Here is a 16,021-nt window from a genome sequence, read left to right as displayed (position 1 = left end):
ACTCGGCAGGCCTAAAGATCGGCTCTTTAATTCTGCTCAAGCAGAGTCTGTCCATGGCTGTTGAGATCAGGAACTGGGTAGGATGGGGAACCAAATGCTTCAGGCTCAGGGCAGGAATGGCTAAAAGCTCTCTGACCTCGTGTGAGAATAGAAGTACAAATACAATAGCGTAACTGTTCCCTCTGGCCTGCAATTCTGCGGGGGGTCCCTGGTTACAGTGTTATACACCAGGCGCCAGTGTGCTATGTATTGTACAAACACCCCGAGGAAACAATCTACCCTTAGATCTTACACTCTAAGGTCCCGATCCTGGAATGAGCTGCTGTGTTAATAGACCCCAGTGGGAGCAGGGGAGCTCATTGCAGGAGCAATGCCTAGACGGAAGGTCTACAGAAGTGGATTTAACAAACCCTGTGGGGAGGAGGTCCTACAGCACCCCACGTATCCAGACCTCCACTTCTATGGAAGGGTGGGATCATGGGTGGAGGGTAATGTAGGCCAGGGAAGGCACTGTCTTCCCAAAACTGCCTATGGGCTTGGCTGCCAGGGAAGGAGGTGTGACAACCTGGCTCCACAGCTGCCAGAATATCAGCCCTGGCCACTGGGGAGGGCTGGGGCCGGGGTCGGAACACGGCAGCCTTGACCCTCTAGGTGGCCAGGAAGAATCGGGGCTTGGTGGGTGGGGCTTGGCTCCAGGGGCAGGCCTGGGGCTTGCCTTCCCCAGCTGAGCCTTCACCCGCTGCCCATATCCCCCAAGCGCATCATCGAATGAAAGTTATTAATACTGATTTCATAGGAGGGTCCCATGCAGTGCAGTAGTGTTCACTGTCCATAGTGCTTCATCTTCACGTGCATTGGGAGGTCACTGGCAATCCCATATAAGTAGGGGTGTGTTGGAGTTTCAGAGCTGAAAGGCCGAAGCTAGGGGACAGTACATCGAGGCCTGGTGTCTTTCTCCAGGTCGTCTGTGGCCACCAAACAGCCAGGGTCTCTGGAAAACAGGGAGTCTCGGCTTCCAGCTTTTATTTCGTAGTTGCCTCAGTCACGTGATGGATGCAACCGGATTCAGGATCTGAACTCTGTCCACCTCCATCCCTTCCCGTGACAGCGGGCAGGGTGCACAAGAGGGTGCCACGTCACATCCTGTCTCTAAACACAAGCAGGCGTGGCAGTATTCGATTTTCATTTTTGAAATATAATTTAGACTGATCAAATCATCGACCGAGTTTAAATTTTAAAAACTGGCATGGGTTTTGGAATTTTCACGGTGGTGGGGAAGTATGGGAGGGCCAGACATTGCTGGGGAGGGCAAGTTGGAAAATAATTCTGTAATGACGTGTAAGAAGGCAAAGCTTTGTTACCGCTAAAACACAATTTATCAGCATCTCATGTCGAAATATACCGTCGATATCCTTGAATCAGACTTTAAGAATTTCTCAAGCAGTATTTCTCTTCCTTTGCCTAACAGCACACTTCGATTATCAAGGGAAATATTTTTCCCCTCTGGTTTGTGTGTGTTTGATGAAATCAAAGTTTGCCGACATTTACTGATAATACTCTCATCCTTCCAAGCCCAACGATCTCTTTCAGAAAGACATCCTGTCTTGGTTTAAATAAACCAAGTGATGCAGAAACTGTAACGTCCCTAGTTAAGCTGGTCCTCTGGTTAGTTACCTGTTATCCACAGTGTGAAATGCCTATGCCTCTTGCATACTTTGCATTTCATGTTTTTGCTTTTACCCACAATTGTATGAACATGAAATAAAATAGCCCTTATTTAGGTAGGACCTAAACTATTTTGTGCTCTGCAAAGTCAGCAGACAGGAGACCAAATTAACTAATATCCCCCTGATATCACAGAGGATCCTGATGCACTGTCATGAAAGGGAAAGAACCCCAAGACATGATGGCTCCACTGGGGCATGGAGCGGTGTGCATGGGCAGGGGACCAGGTTAGCACAGGTGTGTTTTTGGTGATTTTCTGTGGAAGTAGGGGAGGCTTTTTGGAAAAGAGAGTCCAATGGCATGGCCAATGGTGTGGGACTCAGAAGATGCAGGTTCAAGTCCCTGCTTCACCACACTCACCATGTGTGACATGGAGCAAATCACAGTGGCTCAGTGCCTCAGTCTTTCCATCTGTAAAATGGGGTTATCATTACAGCTGATAAGAGCTTGGTGTTACTATGGATATTTGAGGGCACTGGTAAAAGATATTTTTATGGCTCCATCACACCTGCAACTCCGGTCTAAGATTGTTCTCACCTGGTAGCTGTGGCAAGGCCGGTGGGAAATGTGTTTGGTGGGGCAGAGGTTCTTTCTGAGCAGCTTCCGTATCTCAGCAGCTACCATCCCCGCATCACAGAGCCTGGCCATCCCTTCCCTGCAAGACAGGGGCGTTGTGTGGGCTGCTTGCTCTGCCGCTGCCGGCTCTGAGGACGTTGGCCTCCGTGGAGGTCGATCCCGCACCGCACCATGCCCCAGCCTGATGTGGTTTTAAACCATCTGCTTCCCTTCCTCTGGAGCTCTGGGTAGGAACTGACGGCAGCATCTCCAAAGGAGTAAACAGCAAGGCAGGCAGCTCCTGCTGCTCATGTGGCCAGGCCAGCACAGTAAACACTCAAACACTTTGCCTAATTATTTGCAGCTTCTCTAAACAAGCATCCCCCGGTCCTCCCCCAGCACATGTGCTTGCTGTACCCCAGCCAAGGAGAGTCACTGACAGCAAGGCTGAGCTTCCAGCCCTGGCTGCTTTGTTTTCATTGAGGCTCAGTCAGGACATCGGCTGGGAACTGCCAGGCCTGGATCCTCCAAGGCGTAGAACCCAGCTTGCTTGTTCCAGGCCCCTCCCCGGTGGTGTTGATGGAGACATGGCAAAGCACATCCCTTTAAACCAATTGCAATTGTCAAACAGCTGGTCCCCACTGGATTTCCGTACATTCAGATCCTGAGGCCCTAAGCTTAATCCCCAAAGGCAGCCTGCCCTGCATCACTCTATACACGAGTTAGCAGGAATGCCCAACTGAATCATTTCATAGATGCTGCAGTCTATTTCCTTGCAGTCCACAGTTCAGCTACTAGATGTCTCTATGTGCTCTATAACGTTCCTGGTAGACAAAGGAAACCAAGCTGGAACATGAGCTGAGTGGAAGTGACTTTGTGCCTCTAGAGTGTTGTGATTCCCAGCTTCTGGCAAACAGAGGCTAGAGACACTCACCATGCCCATCCTGGCTAATAGCCATTGATGGACCTACCCCACATGAACTTATCTAGCTCTTTTTGGAGCCCTGTGGCTGCCTTGCCCTTCACAACATGTGTTGGGTAACGAAGGGGAGAAATCAGCTATACTGGGGGGCAAGGAAGGGGAATATTTCCTCCAAGTCGTAATCATAATGAGGGAGTTGAACAGCACAAGAATTCCTGCTCTGCAGAAAGACTGACACTGTCCCACAGCCCAACAGGGTGTGGATCTGTTTGGAGGCTTGTCCCAGCTTCTGGACCTCTCTGAGGTGTCACCCATCCCTTCTCTTCCCAAGCGGCAGTGATAGATGTTGGCACAGCTGTTGGGTGCCTTCTCCATTGCAGCTCTCTCTCTCTTTCTCTCTCTCTCTCTGTCACACACACACAAACACACACACACATTCTTACTTTCAAAGCCCTTCCCCATCTCTCCCCATGTCACTCATCCACCCCAGTATCTTGTCCCAGGGTTGACCCCCTGTGTTTATCACCCCAGTGATGCCAGGCTAGATCATCTGCTTCTTCCACAAGAATCTTTGCACTTTCTCCTAACACTGCTGCTTCTGAGAAAACTCCCTGTTGACTTCGACCTTCAAATCCCTCCATGGATTCCAAGGATCTAGGCTAACCCAGGCCAGAGAACTTCCCCGAATTAATTCCTGTTTCAACTAGATCTCTTACAAAGCAGCCCACTTTGATCTCAGAATTACCCGGCGCTTGAGAGGTCAGGGGGCTCAAAATCCAGCACTGACAATTGCAGCCGGCCCTTGTGTGTAACGGATGTGGACCAAAACCCAGTGGGAAATCCGGGGATGCATAGGTCCAGATCAGAGCTCCTATGGCCAGACTACAGGGGCAGCAGGCCTATCTGAGATGCATGGCTCCATCTAGCACCTGTCTGTGGACTCTCTGCCTCCCCCTGTTCTGCTGGAGCGAATGACTGGTGCTCCTATGCTGCCTTATGGCCTCTGCAGTGCGCACCACATCCTGTGCAGCAACAGGCTCGTTGTCCCGCTTCTCGCAGGCGTTTGGCCAGTGAGATGCTTGGGCCCCTGCTGTGGTGGGAACATCAATACCACAGGGCTGGCGGATGTTGCTGGAGGTGGCGGGGCTCTGTCCCCGGGCCTGTGTTATGGGGTAACTGAGAATTCAATCGCGCACGCACACACTCACGCACCCCCTGCCTCGTGACACTAAGCGGTGGGGCGGTTTATTCTCTATCAATCCACTGTCATGTTACTGGGTGAAGTTTAATCTCCGATTAAAGCCATTGCTGGCCACCTGACCAGCACGGAGCCGCCTTCCAGAGGGGAAAGGATGTTAGGCTGGGTGTCGGCTCACTGGGGCTCCCCACAGAGCCGGTGCCAGGGCAGTAGCACGCAGGTGCTGACTCTTGATATTGCCTGTGGGTGCTTCTCCCCAACCCCGCCCCCTATGTAAGCGGCGGGCAGGGCCCTGGGGGGAAGCAGAGGTGTAGGCAGACTGGGACACTTGGGGGGGCCGTAATTTGGGGGGGTTGGGCAGTGACAGGAGGGTGGGGGCAGGAGCCATCAGAGACACCTCTCCCCCCACTCCAGCTCCCTGGGGAGCAGTGGCCAGGGACCCTGGAAAAATGGGGGGGGGCTAAAGAAAAGTGCATCCCCACCTGTGCTTCCCCCTGCCCAGCACTCCCACAGGGGGGTGGGGCTGGGGCAGCGAGGCTTGGGAGCAGGGGAGTAGGGACTGGGGGCTTGCAACCCTGGCAAGGGTGCCAAGTGGGAGGAACAAGGCAAGTCCCCAACCTGGCCCTGTGGCAGGAGTGCCGGACGGGCTGAGCAGGGCCCGCACTGGGGCAGGTGCAGAGCTGGGTCTGGATGATGAGTGGGTGGGACACTGGGGGAGAAGAGGCCAAGTGGGGCTTTGGACACAGGCATGAGTGGGGTCTCCTGGGCAAGAGGTGGAGCTGGGGCATTCTCAGGGCACACCACAGGCAGGGCCTTATGGGGAGGAGCCACGTGGGGGCGTGGCCTCAGGGCAGAGGCAGGCAGGGCCTTATGGGGAGGAGCTACGTGGGGGCGTGGCCTCAGGGCAGAGGCAGGCAGGGCCTTATGGGGAGGAGCTACGTGGGGGCGTGGCCTCAGGGCAGAGGCAGGCGGGGCCTTATGGGGAGGAGCTACGTGGGGGCGTGGCCTCAGGGCAGAGGCAGGCAGGGCCTTATGGGGAAGAGGCTGAGCAGGGCAGGGCCTTGGGGTGGAGCATGGTCGGATTGGGGGTGGGGCCTACAAAGATTAGTCTGGTTCTATGGGGGCTTGAGCCCCGGACGAGTGGCTTGCCTATGGCTTAGCAGCACCGCAGCACTGAGGACGGGAGTGCTGGTTGCTCTTTGGGCCAGCCTGGGGTGGGCTCCCCAGCATGTCGCTGCCCCACAGAATTAGCAAATCACTCAGCGCCAGCTGGCTCTGCCAGCAAAGGCCATTACCAGAGAGGGGGTGGAAATCACGCTCCCGTTCCGCGTCCAAAGGAAATCGATGGCATTGCTCTAATATTCCAGCCTGGCCACTGACAGCACTGAGCTACTCATCGATCTTCAAAGCACACATCAAACAGGCCCCACTCAATTACCCGCCACTAAATAAGGTGCTCGTTAGCACGGCGCATCCCTGAGCGTGTGTCTAATGAGCTCATTAAGCTACCCAGCGGATCCACGGCCACACACCAGCACAGCCACCTTCGCCCGGGACCATTCTCCGAAGATTGCACATTGCTCTTCATCAGCACTGGTGTTTCAGCGTGTCCCCTCCTGCTCTCCCTTGGGGCACCATGTGTCCGTGGGTGCATGTCAGAGGGGCTGCGAGTAGGCTCCTCCGTACAGTAAATGTCTCCTTGGGTGTAGGCAGCAGCGCCTCCCAGGGCAGCCTCCTCGGTGGGGCGACGATGCCAGGCCAGGGAGTAGCACGGGTGTGTGATATTCTGCCTGGGAGCCACAGAGAACCCCGGGGTCTGTCCATGTCCAGCAGCTCCTGCAAAGACCCCCCTGGGTAGCAACATAAGCCTGGCTGGGCTCAGCTGGCAGAAGTGCTCTCACTTGAGTGGATGTGCATTCACCGCCTAAGTCACAGCAGTCAGCTGCCTTTCCCAAGTGCGGCCTCACCCCATCTAAGTCCATTACTTAGATACACCAGTCTGGCTAACGGTAGCACCGGGGCAGTGGCAGATCACTGCAGTCCCGGGCTGCTTGCCCTCAGAAGGCTGTTATGCGGCTTTCGCTGGGTTTCTGCAGCTCATTCCTGAGCGCTGCAGTGTTTCCTGGTTGGGTTGGAAATGCCGTCATTCTTGGTATTTCGGTGAATTTGTTTCGGGCCCTGGGAAGAGCCTGGAAGATCAGAAAGGTGGGGTTGGGGAGTAAAGGCAGGAGTGAGGGCTGGATAGCCTTGTACACCTGGCACCAGCTTGGGTCAGTATGAAAGTCATGGTTCTGCCACTGATGTGGGGTGTGATGGTAGCGTGCCTCAGTTTCCCCACTCAGAAAACAGGGGTAATGATCATTCCCTGCCTCACAGGCTGCTTGCTTGCGTTTGCGTGTGTGTGGAGCTTGGTTGGCTCACAGTTGTCAAGTCCCCGGGGCCTCGCATCGGGGAAGAAATGCAAAGGGCTGATTGGAAAATCAGCAGTGCCATACACTAGTTAAATCACGTTCCTTTCGAATCTCTGGGAAAAGAAAAAACCTCAGGTTGAGCGGGAGTTTTGGGTGGGTCAGTTCTTGGATCCGAATGGGTGGGCCTCTTCCTATCGTCTGATCTCCTGCCTGGAAAGGAGGAAGGCAGAAAGCTGGCCTGGAGCTTGACCCTTCCCCCATGTAGGAACACTCGGAGCTCTTCCCTTATCCGGTGGAGTGGGCTGGCTGGAGTCTCCCCACCCACCTCGTGATCTCTATTTCTGCTGTCCTCGCCTTACACGGCATCAGACAAGGGCCCAATGAGCTCTCTGGGAGAGTGAAAATCCAGGCCAGATGTGAGCGGGATAGGAAGGGCTCCTACTGTACTCACACAGCCTGAAGCGTGACCTGGCCAAGAACTCTCCCAAGTTCTGTGGTCTGGTCTGAGTGAGGGATGTAATAGTGTAGTCGATTAACCGATAAGCAAAAGCTTATAGGTTAATGCTATAGACGACACGCATCCCCCCACCAGTAAATGTTTTAGCAGGCTGGCCAGCAGCCCAGCTCAATGCTGGCTTGCCACAGATCCGGGACCTACCCCTGCTGCGGAGCTGGTGCTAGGAGCTGGTGGGCAGGCAGCCTGGCTCAGTTCCGGCTCATTCCGGGTCCGGAAGATCAGACCCTCCTGAACAGGGGCTGCTGCCACCCCGCGCTGCTGCGCCTTTATCACAGGCAGCAGCACTGGGCGACAGGCAGCCGGTCTGCGAGTTTTTAAACTGGCTGCCCTCATGGACAAGTTGCTGCCTAGCACCCCGTGCTGCTACCTCTGATCCAGAGGCAGCAGCGCAGAGTGGGAAGGGGCTCCTCAGGAGTGGGGCTGGAGCACACTGGCTGCCAGCCCCGCCCCCCAGGGACTATAGAATAATCGACGAACCAATAAGAATTCATGAGGTTACTCGACCATTCAATTAATCGATATTTAACATCCCTAGTCTGGCCTCCTGTATGGAACAGACCATGCAATCCACTTTGTGACCCCTCTGCTGAGTCCATATATTGTGTTGGCAAAGGCATGTCTTCCAGGAAGGCAGACAGTCAGGATCCGAAAATATTAAGAGATGGAGAATTTACCACTTCCCTCAGTGGGCTGTTCCAATGGTGAATCACCCACACTGTTAAAAATCCATGTCTTATTTCATATTTGCATTTGACTGATTGCAGCCTCCAGCCACTGGTTTGTGTTCTGCCTTTTCCCACTAGATTAAAGAGCCCTTGAATTCCCGGTGTTTTCTCCCCATGAAGGTGCATGTTCCCTCTACTCAAAAAATGTAGATGGTATCAGGAAGCTCCTGATACCATCTACGTTTTTGTTAGTCCCTAAGGTGCTGCTAGACTATTCGTTGTCTTTTAAGTTTTTCCAGTTACAGACTAACACGGCTGCCCCCTGAAACCTTCTAATCAAGTCACTCCTCATTTCTCTTGTGTACATTAATCAAAATGAGCTCGTTTAATCTCTCACTGTCAGCCCACAGACCATTTCGGTGACTCTTTTCTGCCCCCTCTCCAATTTTTCACCATCTTTCTTAAAATGAGGACACCAGATCTGGACATAGGAGTCCAGTATTTCTCACCACTGCCATATATCACCACCTCCCAGCTCCGACTCCCTTTTATGTGCTGCATTAAGTCAAGTGCTTTACAAACATTTATTGTGTGACACAGGCACCTTGTAATCTCATCCAAGAATTAAATCAGGTTTGTGTGACAATTCTCCATAAAACTGTGTTGACTGGTATTAATTATCCTCCTATCCTTTAATTCATCACTGATTGAATTCCATGTCAGCTTTTCCATTATTTTTCTCAGGACTGATGCCAGGCTAATCTGCAAATGCTTATTGGATAGTCAACACGCGAGTCGACTAGTCGCTTCCCTCCTTGCACCCAAGGTCTGCTGCTTTGAAACACCGTGTGCAGCCTGGGTCCCGGGACTGCATGCGGCGTTGCAAAGCGACAGCGCTGTGTCTCTGGGTTCCATGTGGTGCTGCTGCTTCTAAACACCATGTGAAGCCTGATGCTGGGCTCCCTGCGGTGTTTCAAAGCAGCAGCGCTGCATGGAGCCTGGGGTCAGCTGGGGACTGACACTTTGAAACGCTGCAAGGAGCATGGGGCTAGCGGGGGACTGCTTGAGTCTCCCGCTGGCCCCAGGCTCCTTGCAGCACTTTTGCCTTTGAAGTGTAGCATCAGCCCTGGGGTGGGTCCTGGAGCAGTGGAATGGATACGGCATTCGCCTGAGGAGAGTGTTTTGGTGGGCTCAAGTCCTCCTCCCACCCCCGCTTGGGAACAGCAGGACTGCCAACACTAGCTGCCCCAAAACTGGATCCAGCTCCCACATGGGGAAGGCGGAATAAGGGGCACCCTGAAGGTAGGGAGGTGGGGTGAGCCCTGGAGTGGCTGAAGGGATAAGGTATCTGACTGGGGCACGCAGGATGGGGACTGTTGCTACACTACAAAGGCGGAGGTGCCCTAATCGAATAGTTGATGCAAACTGCGTCGACTATTTGATTAGCCAGTTAATCTAAATGTAACATCCCTAGTACATACCTAAGACATCTCACGTACCCTATTTCAATAGTGGCACAGCATTCACACACTAGCAGTCTTCTGGAATTTCCCAGTATTCCAAGATGTATTAAAAATTAACACTAGCAGGCTAGCGATCTCCTCAGCCAACTCTTTTAGGACTCTTGGATGCAAGTTCTGCTCCAGTTAGGTGCCAGCTTTGGTGGTGGTCTTTGTAATGGGGACATCTGCCCATTGGGAACCACTAAAGTCATCAGATGATAATTTTTGATCACTGCCAAGTTGAGCCAGATAGTAAAGAACAACCTAGAGGTGACATAGTCCTGTCTAATATTCTGAGCCATCCAGTCACCCAGTTAGCTAAGAAATCATTAAGACAAACATGGAACTGGTTATAAAATTACACCGGATAGTTGTGAGACCGCCACTAATATCTGTAGCTTTGTGATCAAAGGATCGCAAAACCTCATACTTTATGGGAGTCACATAGCATCTTACATTTGTCAAAATGTATTAGAGGAGAACTCAAAGCGATGGGGGTGACCTTTTTCAGAAACAGACCTTAACTTTTGATCAAATGTAACATGGCATCTCCTGTTTAAAGTAGAAACAGAAACCTGTCTCCGATCACCTTCAAGCTTTGCGAGTGTTAAGAATCCAAACTCAAAACTGCATCCAAGCCTTCTCTCTGAAAGCTCTCAGATGCTGAAATCTGGCTCTTCATTTTGTGAATATGAGCCGCTGCTACCAATGGTGTGGACAGGCGGGGGGCTGACCTTAGTCCAGGTGAAGCCCTCTTAGAGGAGGCCCTAGAACTAGAACTGACCCTGTTGGTTGTCGTGGTATTCCACTTCCTGGGCAATTCAGAGATTTGTGCCACCTCAGAGTTCATTGAAGGGGAGCTTTTAATCACAGTATATTGGGTTTCCTTGGTAGCTGCTTAGCTCCTCTTGGAACACAGCTGTGTGAAATAAACACTTCCCTGCTTGTAGGCTCTCACACTGGATTGTTCACTGTTTTGTTTGGTCTCAGAGGGCTTGCCCTGTTAGTCTGTAACTTTCAAAACAAGTAGTCCTGTGGCACCATAGAGACAAACAAATATATCTAGTGTCATGAGCTTTTGTGGGCAAAACCCACTTCCTCAGATGAGCTGGAGTGGAAATAACCAGCCAATAACATTTTGTTTGGTGTAATTTTGGGGTGCTTCCCCCCACTAATGTTCTGAAACAATGTCTTTCCCATAAAAAACATTGGGAAAACATTGATTTCTGTAAGCTTTTGGTGATCCAGGGGTTAGTGTGTGTGGCCCAGAGATCTCCTAGTGCCAGCTGGCAGTGGGAACAGGGGTCATAATGGTTACAGGGATCCCTTGGGCCTGATGTTTATGTACTAGGTGCCAAAGAGTGTTGTGTAAGGTCTCTGTTGAAAGCCTGTGTCATGCTGAGCCTCACCATCATTGTGAAATGTGTGTATGGCTATTATGGAAGGAGTCCCATGTATATACCGAAAATTATGGTGTGAAGATCTGCAACTTGGTCACTAAAAGGTGCAACACAGGTTCCTTTCAGGCAAGAGAGATTTAGCTATCCGTCTGGCTACATGGAACCTGTGCATTGTATGGTGCACAATGGATAGCTGGAGCCAAAGGCTGGGAATTGTGAGGTCTTCCGGAGAGGGAATGGACAGGAAGAGATACACCAGCAGGATGGGGTCTTGTTTGCTAGTGGATTTGAGGGCTGCCACTGGAGGTACAAAGCTACCCTTGGCAGAGCAAGCCAAGAGCAGGGCTTGTCTCATGAAAAAGGGATCGCAGCCTGCCTGGCTGAAAGACCCTGGTGGGCCATGCTAGGCTTTAGAAGGGATGGTCTGGGTGTATTTTGAGATAGCCCCCTGTTCCCAACACTTCCAGCTACTTGCTGTTACTTGATTTCATGGCTTGTTAAATACACTTCTTCTGGGTGTGTTGAGCAGTGACCGTGAGCTGAACATGGGGAGCTAGGGTTGCCAGATGGTTGAAAAAAAAATACAGAACATTTCCCCCGCCCCCCCCCCAAAAAAAAACACCGGGAAAAATTCTGTTGAAGTGGGGGGGAAGAAGGGGGAGACCAAAGTTGCTGAGAAAAAAAAAGACTCCAAGACTTATCAAGAAAAAAACATTAAAATTAAACAGCATTAAACCAGCATGTCCCCTTTAAGAGTGAGTGCAGAGGTAGGAACAGGGGAGCGGTCGAGCACTAAGACCCAGGGAAGCATTGCTTCTCCTTGGTCAGCAGCCATTGTGTGCCGGCAGCCTTGTGGAACCTGTTAAACATGGGAGCTGAGGGTGTTGGGAGCCAGAAGTGCTTGGGAGGCTCGGGGCGGGGCGGGTGGGGGAGGCCGGGCGCTGAGTGTTTGTAGGGTTGCCAGGTACCTGGCATTTTTGCCTCCTGACCGGGGGAAAAATCAGAAAATACCCGACATTTTAGGTGTCCGATATTCTCTGAATTTTTTTACTGGACAGGAGGCGAAAATTCCGGACTGTCCGGGTGAATACCGGACACCTGGCAACCCTATGGGGAGCTGGGACATGCTTTTCCTTTGGGAGCAGCAGATCTGGGCACTCCAGTGGCACAAGGCTGGGCACTCCCAAGGGATGATCGGAAAATGCAGGCATTTGAGTGTATCTGTTCCTATGCTCTACAGAGAGTCGGGTCTACACCGGCTGGGGAGACAGTTCTGTCCTCAAGAAGCTCTAGCACGTTTGGAGGTGGAATGCCTGGAAACAACAGGTGTCTGTTGACATCATCTTGCCATCGTGTTTCAGGTCTTTTCTATCCTGCTTTCAGTGGGGCAAAGTCACAGCTGATTCTTGCTAGTCATTCAGAGAGTAGGACAATACCACCTTAGACAGTTTGAGAGCACGGGACCTGTTTAGCTAGAAAACAGCTCTCTTCCTGCAGTGTGAATTCCAATCATTGGATGTTTTTGATCAGCTGGAAATAGTCCATCTCAATGGCACCCTGCTTCTTTTTAGCACTGGCAGCAAGAGGCCATGTGTCAGTTCCAAAAGTCAGGCTACCGACCACCAATGTATTGCATAGCCTCAGCTTCCTCTCTCTACATACCAGGATCAGTAATTTGCAACAGATGTTCTTGATGAAAGGCCCCATTACTGATGACACTTTTCCCTTCCATATTATCCACAAGGCAGATGAAATCACTGATAATCTCCACTGGGCAATCACCCGCAAAGATAATGGAGGCTTCAGCGGGTTTGAAGCTGCTGCTTGACAGAATTTTGGTCTTACCCCAAATAATTTTCATGCCAACTTTTGCCATTCAACTTTCCAGGGCTATAAGTGCTGCAGTCAGCTCATCTGTTGATCCGACAGCGAGCCCTACGCTGGCAAAATCAGTGTAAGTATTCTCAATTCATTGCCATAAACTATTTATTGAGTATCTGGTCAAGCCAGTAGTCTGTGATAGCACTGAAGGATGTTGGGTAATGACAAATCCTTGTCTTTAGCTCACTCAGGCCTTGTCTACGCTACAGCGGAAGGTTGACTTAAGATACAGAACTCCAGCTAATTACATAGCTAGAGCTGACATATCTTAAGTCATGTTTCCACGCCGTCCAGTGGGAAGTCGATGGGAGAAAACGCTCCTGCTGGCTTCTCTTACTCCTCATGAGGAGCAGGAGTACCAGCGCTGACCAGGGAATCCTCTGAGTTTGATTGAGCGGGTCTTCACTAGACCCACTAAATCGAACCCCGTAAAATCAACCGTGGTAATGTTGATCTTCTGCGTAGTGTAGACATAGCCTCAGAAGAAGGCAGTTCTTTTCCCATTCACAAGGAAGTGACTTGAGCAGTGATATAAGAAACAGGCCATTCTGCCAAACTTGTCAGCAATGCCTGGAAGTTTCAAGAGCAGCCAGAGTGATTTACCTGTCAACAGAATCGAGCGCGGCCTTGACATCCACACCTGTAATGCAAATAGGGAGTTTGGATTTTTATGCCTTCTCAATCCTGTAAAAATTGCTCCATTGTCGAACAGACAGGAGGGAAGTCAGCTTGTTTGGTCTTCTCTTACTCTTTAAGATATCAGTGTCTTTGGATGACAAGAAAAACAAAATCATTCCCCGGGATGGATAGAAGCAGAAAGCTGCAATAGTTACAACAGTCTCATTTGCCTCCTTTGTGTTTCCCAAGTGTTAAAATAATGCTGTTGTACCAGTTGGATGGGACCCGCTCTGTTTGCCAAAAGAAATCAAACACAATCCACAGCCACAAAAGAACAGCTGGGCCAGAGTTTTTTAACAGCTCTGCAGGAATCCACAGGCTCCTGCCTCGTTAATTCAGAAGAATCATTTTGTGCAGAAGGAGTCAACTCGGCATCAGCCTTAATGGCAGGGTCCAGAGACACTGGGGCTGAAGTTAGTAGAGGGCAGGAATGGTTGCTTCCAAGCCATGCACCTGGCTTCTGTATTGATCACCTCACTAGAACTGGAGTAGGCCATGCCCCGTGAATGATCTTTGTCATCAGCATGGTCATGCACATGTTTATATAAGGAAGCGAGGTTGTTCCGGGCAGAAACTTCCTTGAGTGCGCTAGCTTAGGCTTCCATAAAAGCTTTGTGGTCAGTGTGTCTTGCGTTATGGTGCGCAGACCGGCCAATGGGGTGGGGGTGGGGAGCGGGATATGGGGCCTGGCAATTTTAAGGAGCCCAGGGCTCCTGACCTCCACTACAGCTACTGTGACAATGGTGGCGATCAGAGCTCCGGGCCCCTTTGACTCGCCGCTGGAGGGCTGCTCCAGGAGACTCTGAGGGCTGGGCGGGGAAGGGGAGAAGGGCTATATTCCAAGCGATGTGAGGGCTGGCTGCCCCTTCTGCCCGAGGTCCTGCCCCTTCCGGGGACACGAGTCGCTCCCCCCTTCTTGTAGTGGCTGTTGATTCTACTGATTGTGAGCTCTGTTTAGCTTACAAGGCGTGACTGTACCACAGCTCAAGAGAGCTGGGTAATTCAGAGATCCAGGCTTTCTTCATTCTTTTTCTGGGCCCAATGGCTCTCATGGTGGCATTTGTTATCCGGGATCCGTCCTGGTGGAGCCAGCATCGGGATGTGCATGCAGGATCTCAGACCTGTCAGCTTTCAGCGCCACTGCGCAGTTGAAATCTCTATCGACCTTCTGTGAGAATACCCGACTTTTGGAAATGCAGGTGTCACTTTGCCTGTGCTTTTCGGTCCGAGATCGAAAACTGCAGAGACTCATGTGTGATTGGTGTGACCGAGCTTGGCAGAGGACTGATAAGTTCTGCAGTGGCTGATGGATGATTTCCAGTGGCAGGGGATGATAATGTCATCAGTCATCTTCTTTGTTTGGCTGTCGTTACCTGACCAAATAAATTGGGGAATTCACTTCCTGGGAAAGCAGATGTGTCTAACGACAAGCTCGTGAGAAACACCCAACTGTAAAAGGCCTTATCAGTTGCTGTTTAAGGTCTCCGGGGTAACAGGTCTGAGAATGTTTTTTCCGCACTCCGCTTGAATTGTCAACAGCAGCATTAAAATCACAGAGGAGAGCGGCGAGGTTGTGGTTCAAGACTAGGGGGGGGTAAGGCTCAGTTCTCTGCTCTGCCACACACTTCCTGTCTGACCTTGGCCAAGTCACTTAGCCTCTCTGTGCCTCCGCTGCCCATCTGTAAAAATGAAATAGCACTTCCCTACCGCACAGACATGTTGTAAGTACGCTAAAGACTGTGAGGAGCTCCAAATCCTATGGTTAGGGTCCTACTAAAGTCACAGTCCGTTTTGGTCATTTTCATGGTTACAGGATTTTAAAAATGGTAAATGTAATGACATCAGCTATTTCAGTTGAAATTTCAGTGATGTGGTTGCTGGGGCCCTGACCCAGGAAGGAGTTGTGTGAAGAGAGTCACAGCACTGCTCCCCCTTACATCTGCGCTGCTGCGGGTGGTGCTGCCGCCTTCAGAGCTGGGCAGCTGGAGAGTGGTGGCTGCTGGCTGGGAGCCCAGCTCTGGAGGCAGAATTCTGCTACCTGTGGAGCCGGGCTGTGAGTCAGCAGCTGTCACACTCCTGGTGCCCAGACCTGAAAGCAGCAGCACAGAAGTAAGGATGCCATGGGTATGGTATTGCCACCCTTACTTCTGCACTGCTACTGATGGGGTGCTGCCTTCAGAGCTGGGCACCCGGCCAATATTACATCCACCCATGGGCGGGTGGGTGAAAGCCCACCTGGGGAAGGCAAGTTCCAGCTCCTCCCCTTCCACCTGAAGCCCCGCCCCTGGAGCCAAACCCCGCCCACCTCCAACTCGATTCTTTCTGGCCACATGTAGAACTGCCAGCCCTATCCCCATCCCTCTCCAACAGCCAGGGGAAGTCGGGCTGCCAGGCTGTGAGCCCATCCCTCCCCGGTGGCCAGGGGAAGCAGGGCTGCCGGGCACAACCCCATCCATCCCCAGTGGCCGGGGGAAGCTGGGCTGCCACACCATGACCCCAGCCACTGGGGAAAGCTGGGCTGCTGGGCCACGGCCCCATCCTGCCCTGGTGGCTGTGGGAAGTCACGC

General features: G+C 51.8%; 1 protein-coding gene across 8 annotated transcripts in view; it reads left to right on the top strand.

Moving 5' to 3' along the window:
• The window catches only part of LOC102455075 (beta-arrestin-1), a 151,867-nt gene that overhangs the window by 10,714 nt on the left and 125,132 nt on the right, over positions 1-16,021 (top strand). The window contains exon 2 of one of the 8 annotated variants that reach the window (XM_075919619.1): positions 12,784-12,849. The exons of 6 other annotated variants lie outside the window; for them this stretch is intronic. In XM_075919619.1, the coding sequence (XP_075775734.1) occupies positions 12,784-12,849 (66 nt within the window). Of the gene's footprint in view, positions 1-12,783; positions 12,850-16,021 lie in introns of those variants that run through there. One more of the 8 variants, XM_075919618.1, reaches the window with a different exon arrangement.

This window comes from Pelodiscus sinensis, chromosome 1 (assembly GCF_049634645.1).
Source record: "Pelodiscus sinensis isolate JC-2024 chromosome 1, ASM4963464v1, whole genome shotgun sequence".
In the NCBI taxonomy this organism is placed as follows: Eukaryota; Metazoa; Chordata; order Testudines; family Trionychidae; genus Pelodiscus; species Pelodiscus sinensis.
Note: the sequence above shows the minus strand (reverse complement) of the source record. Positions and strands in the feature narration are given on the sequence as shown.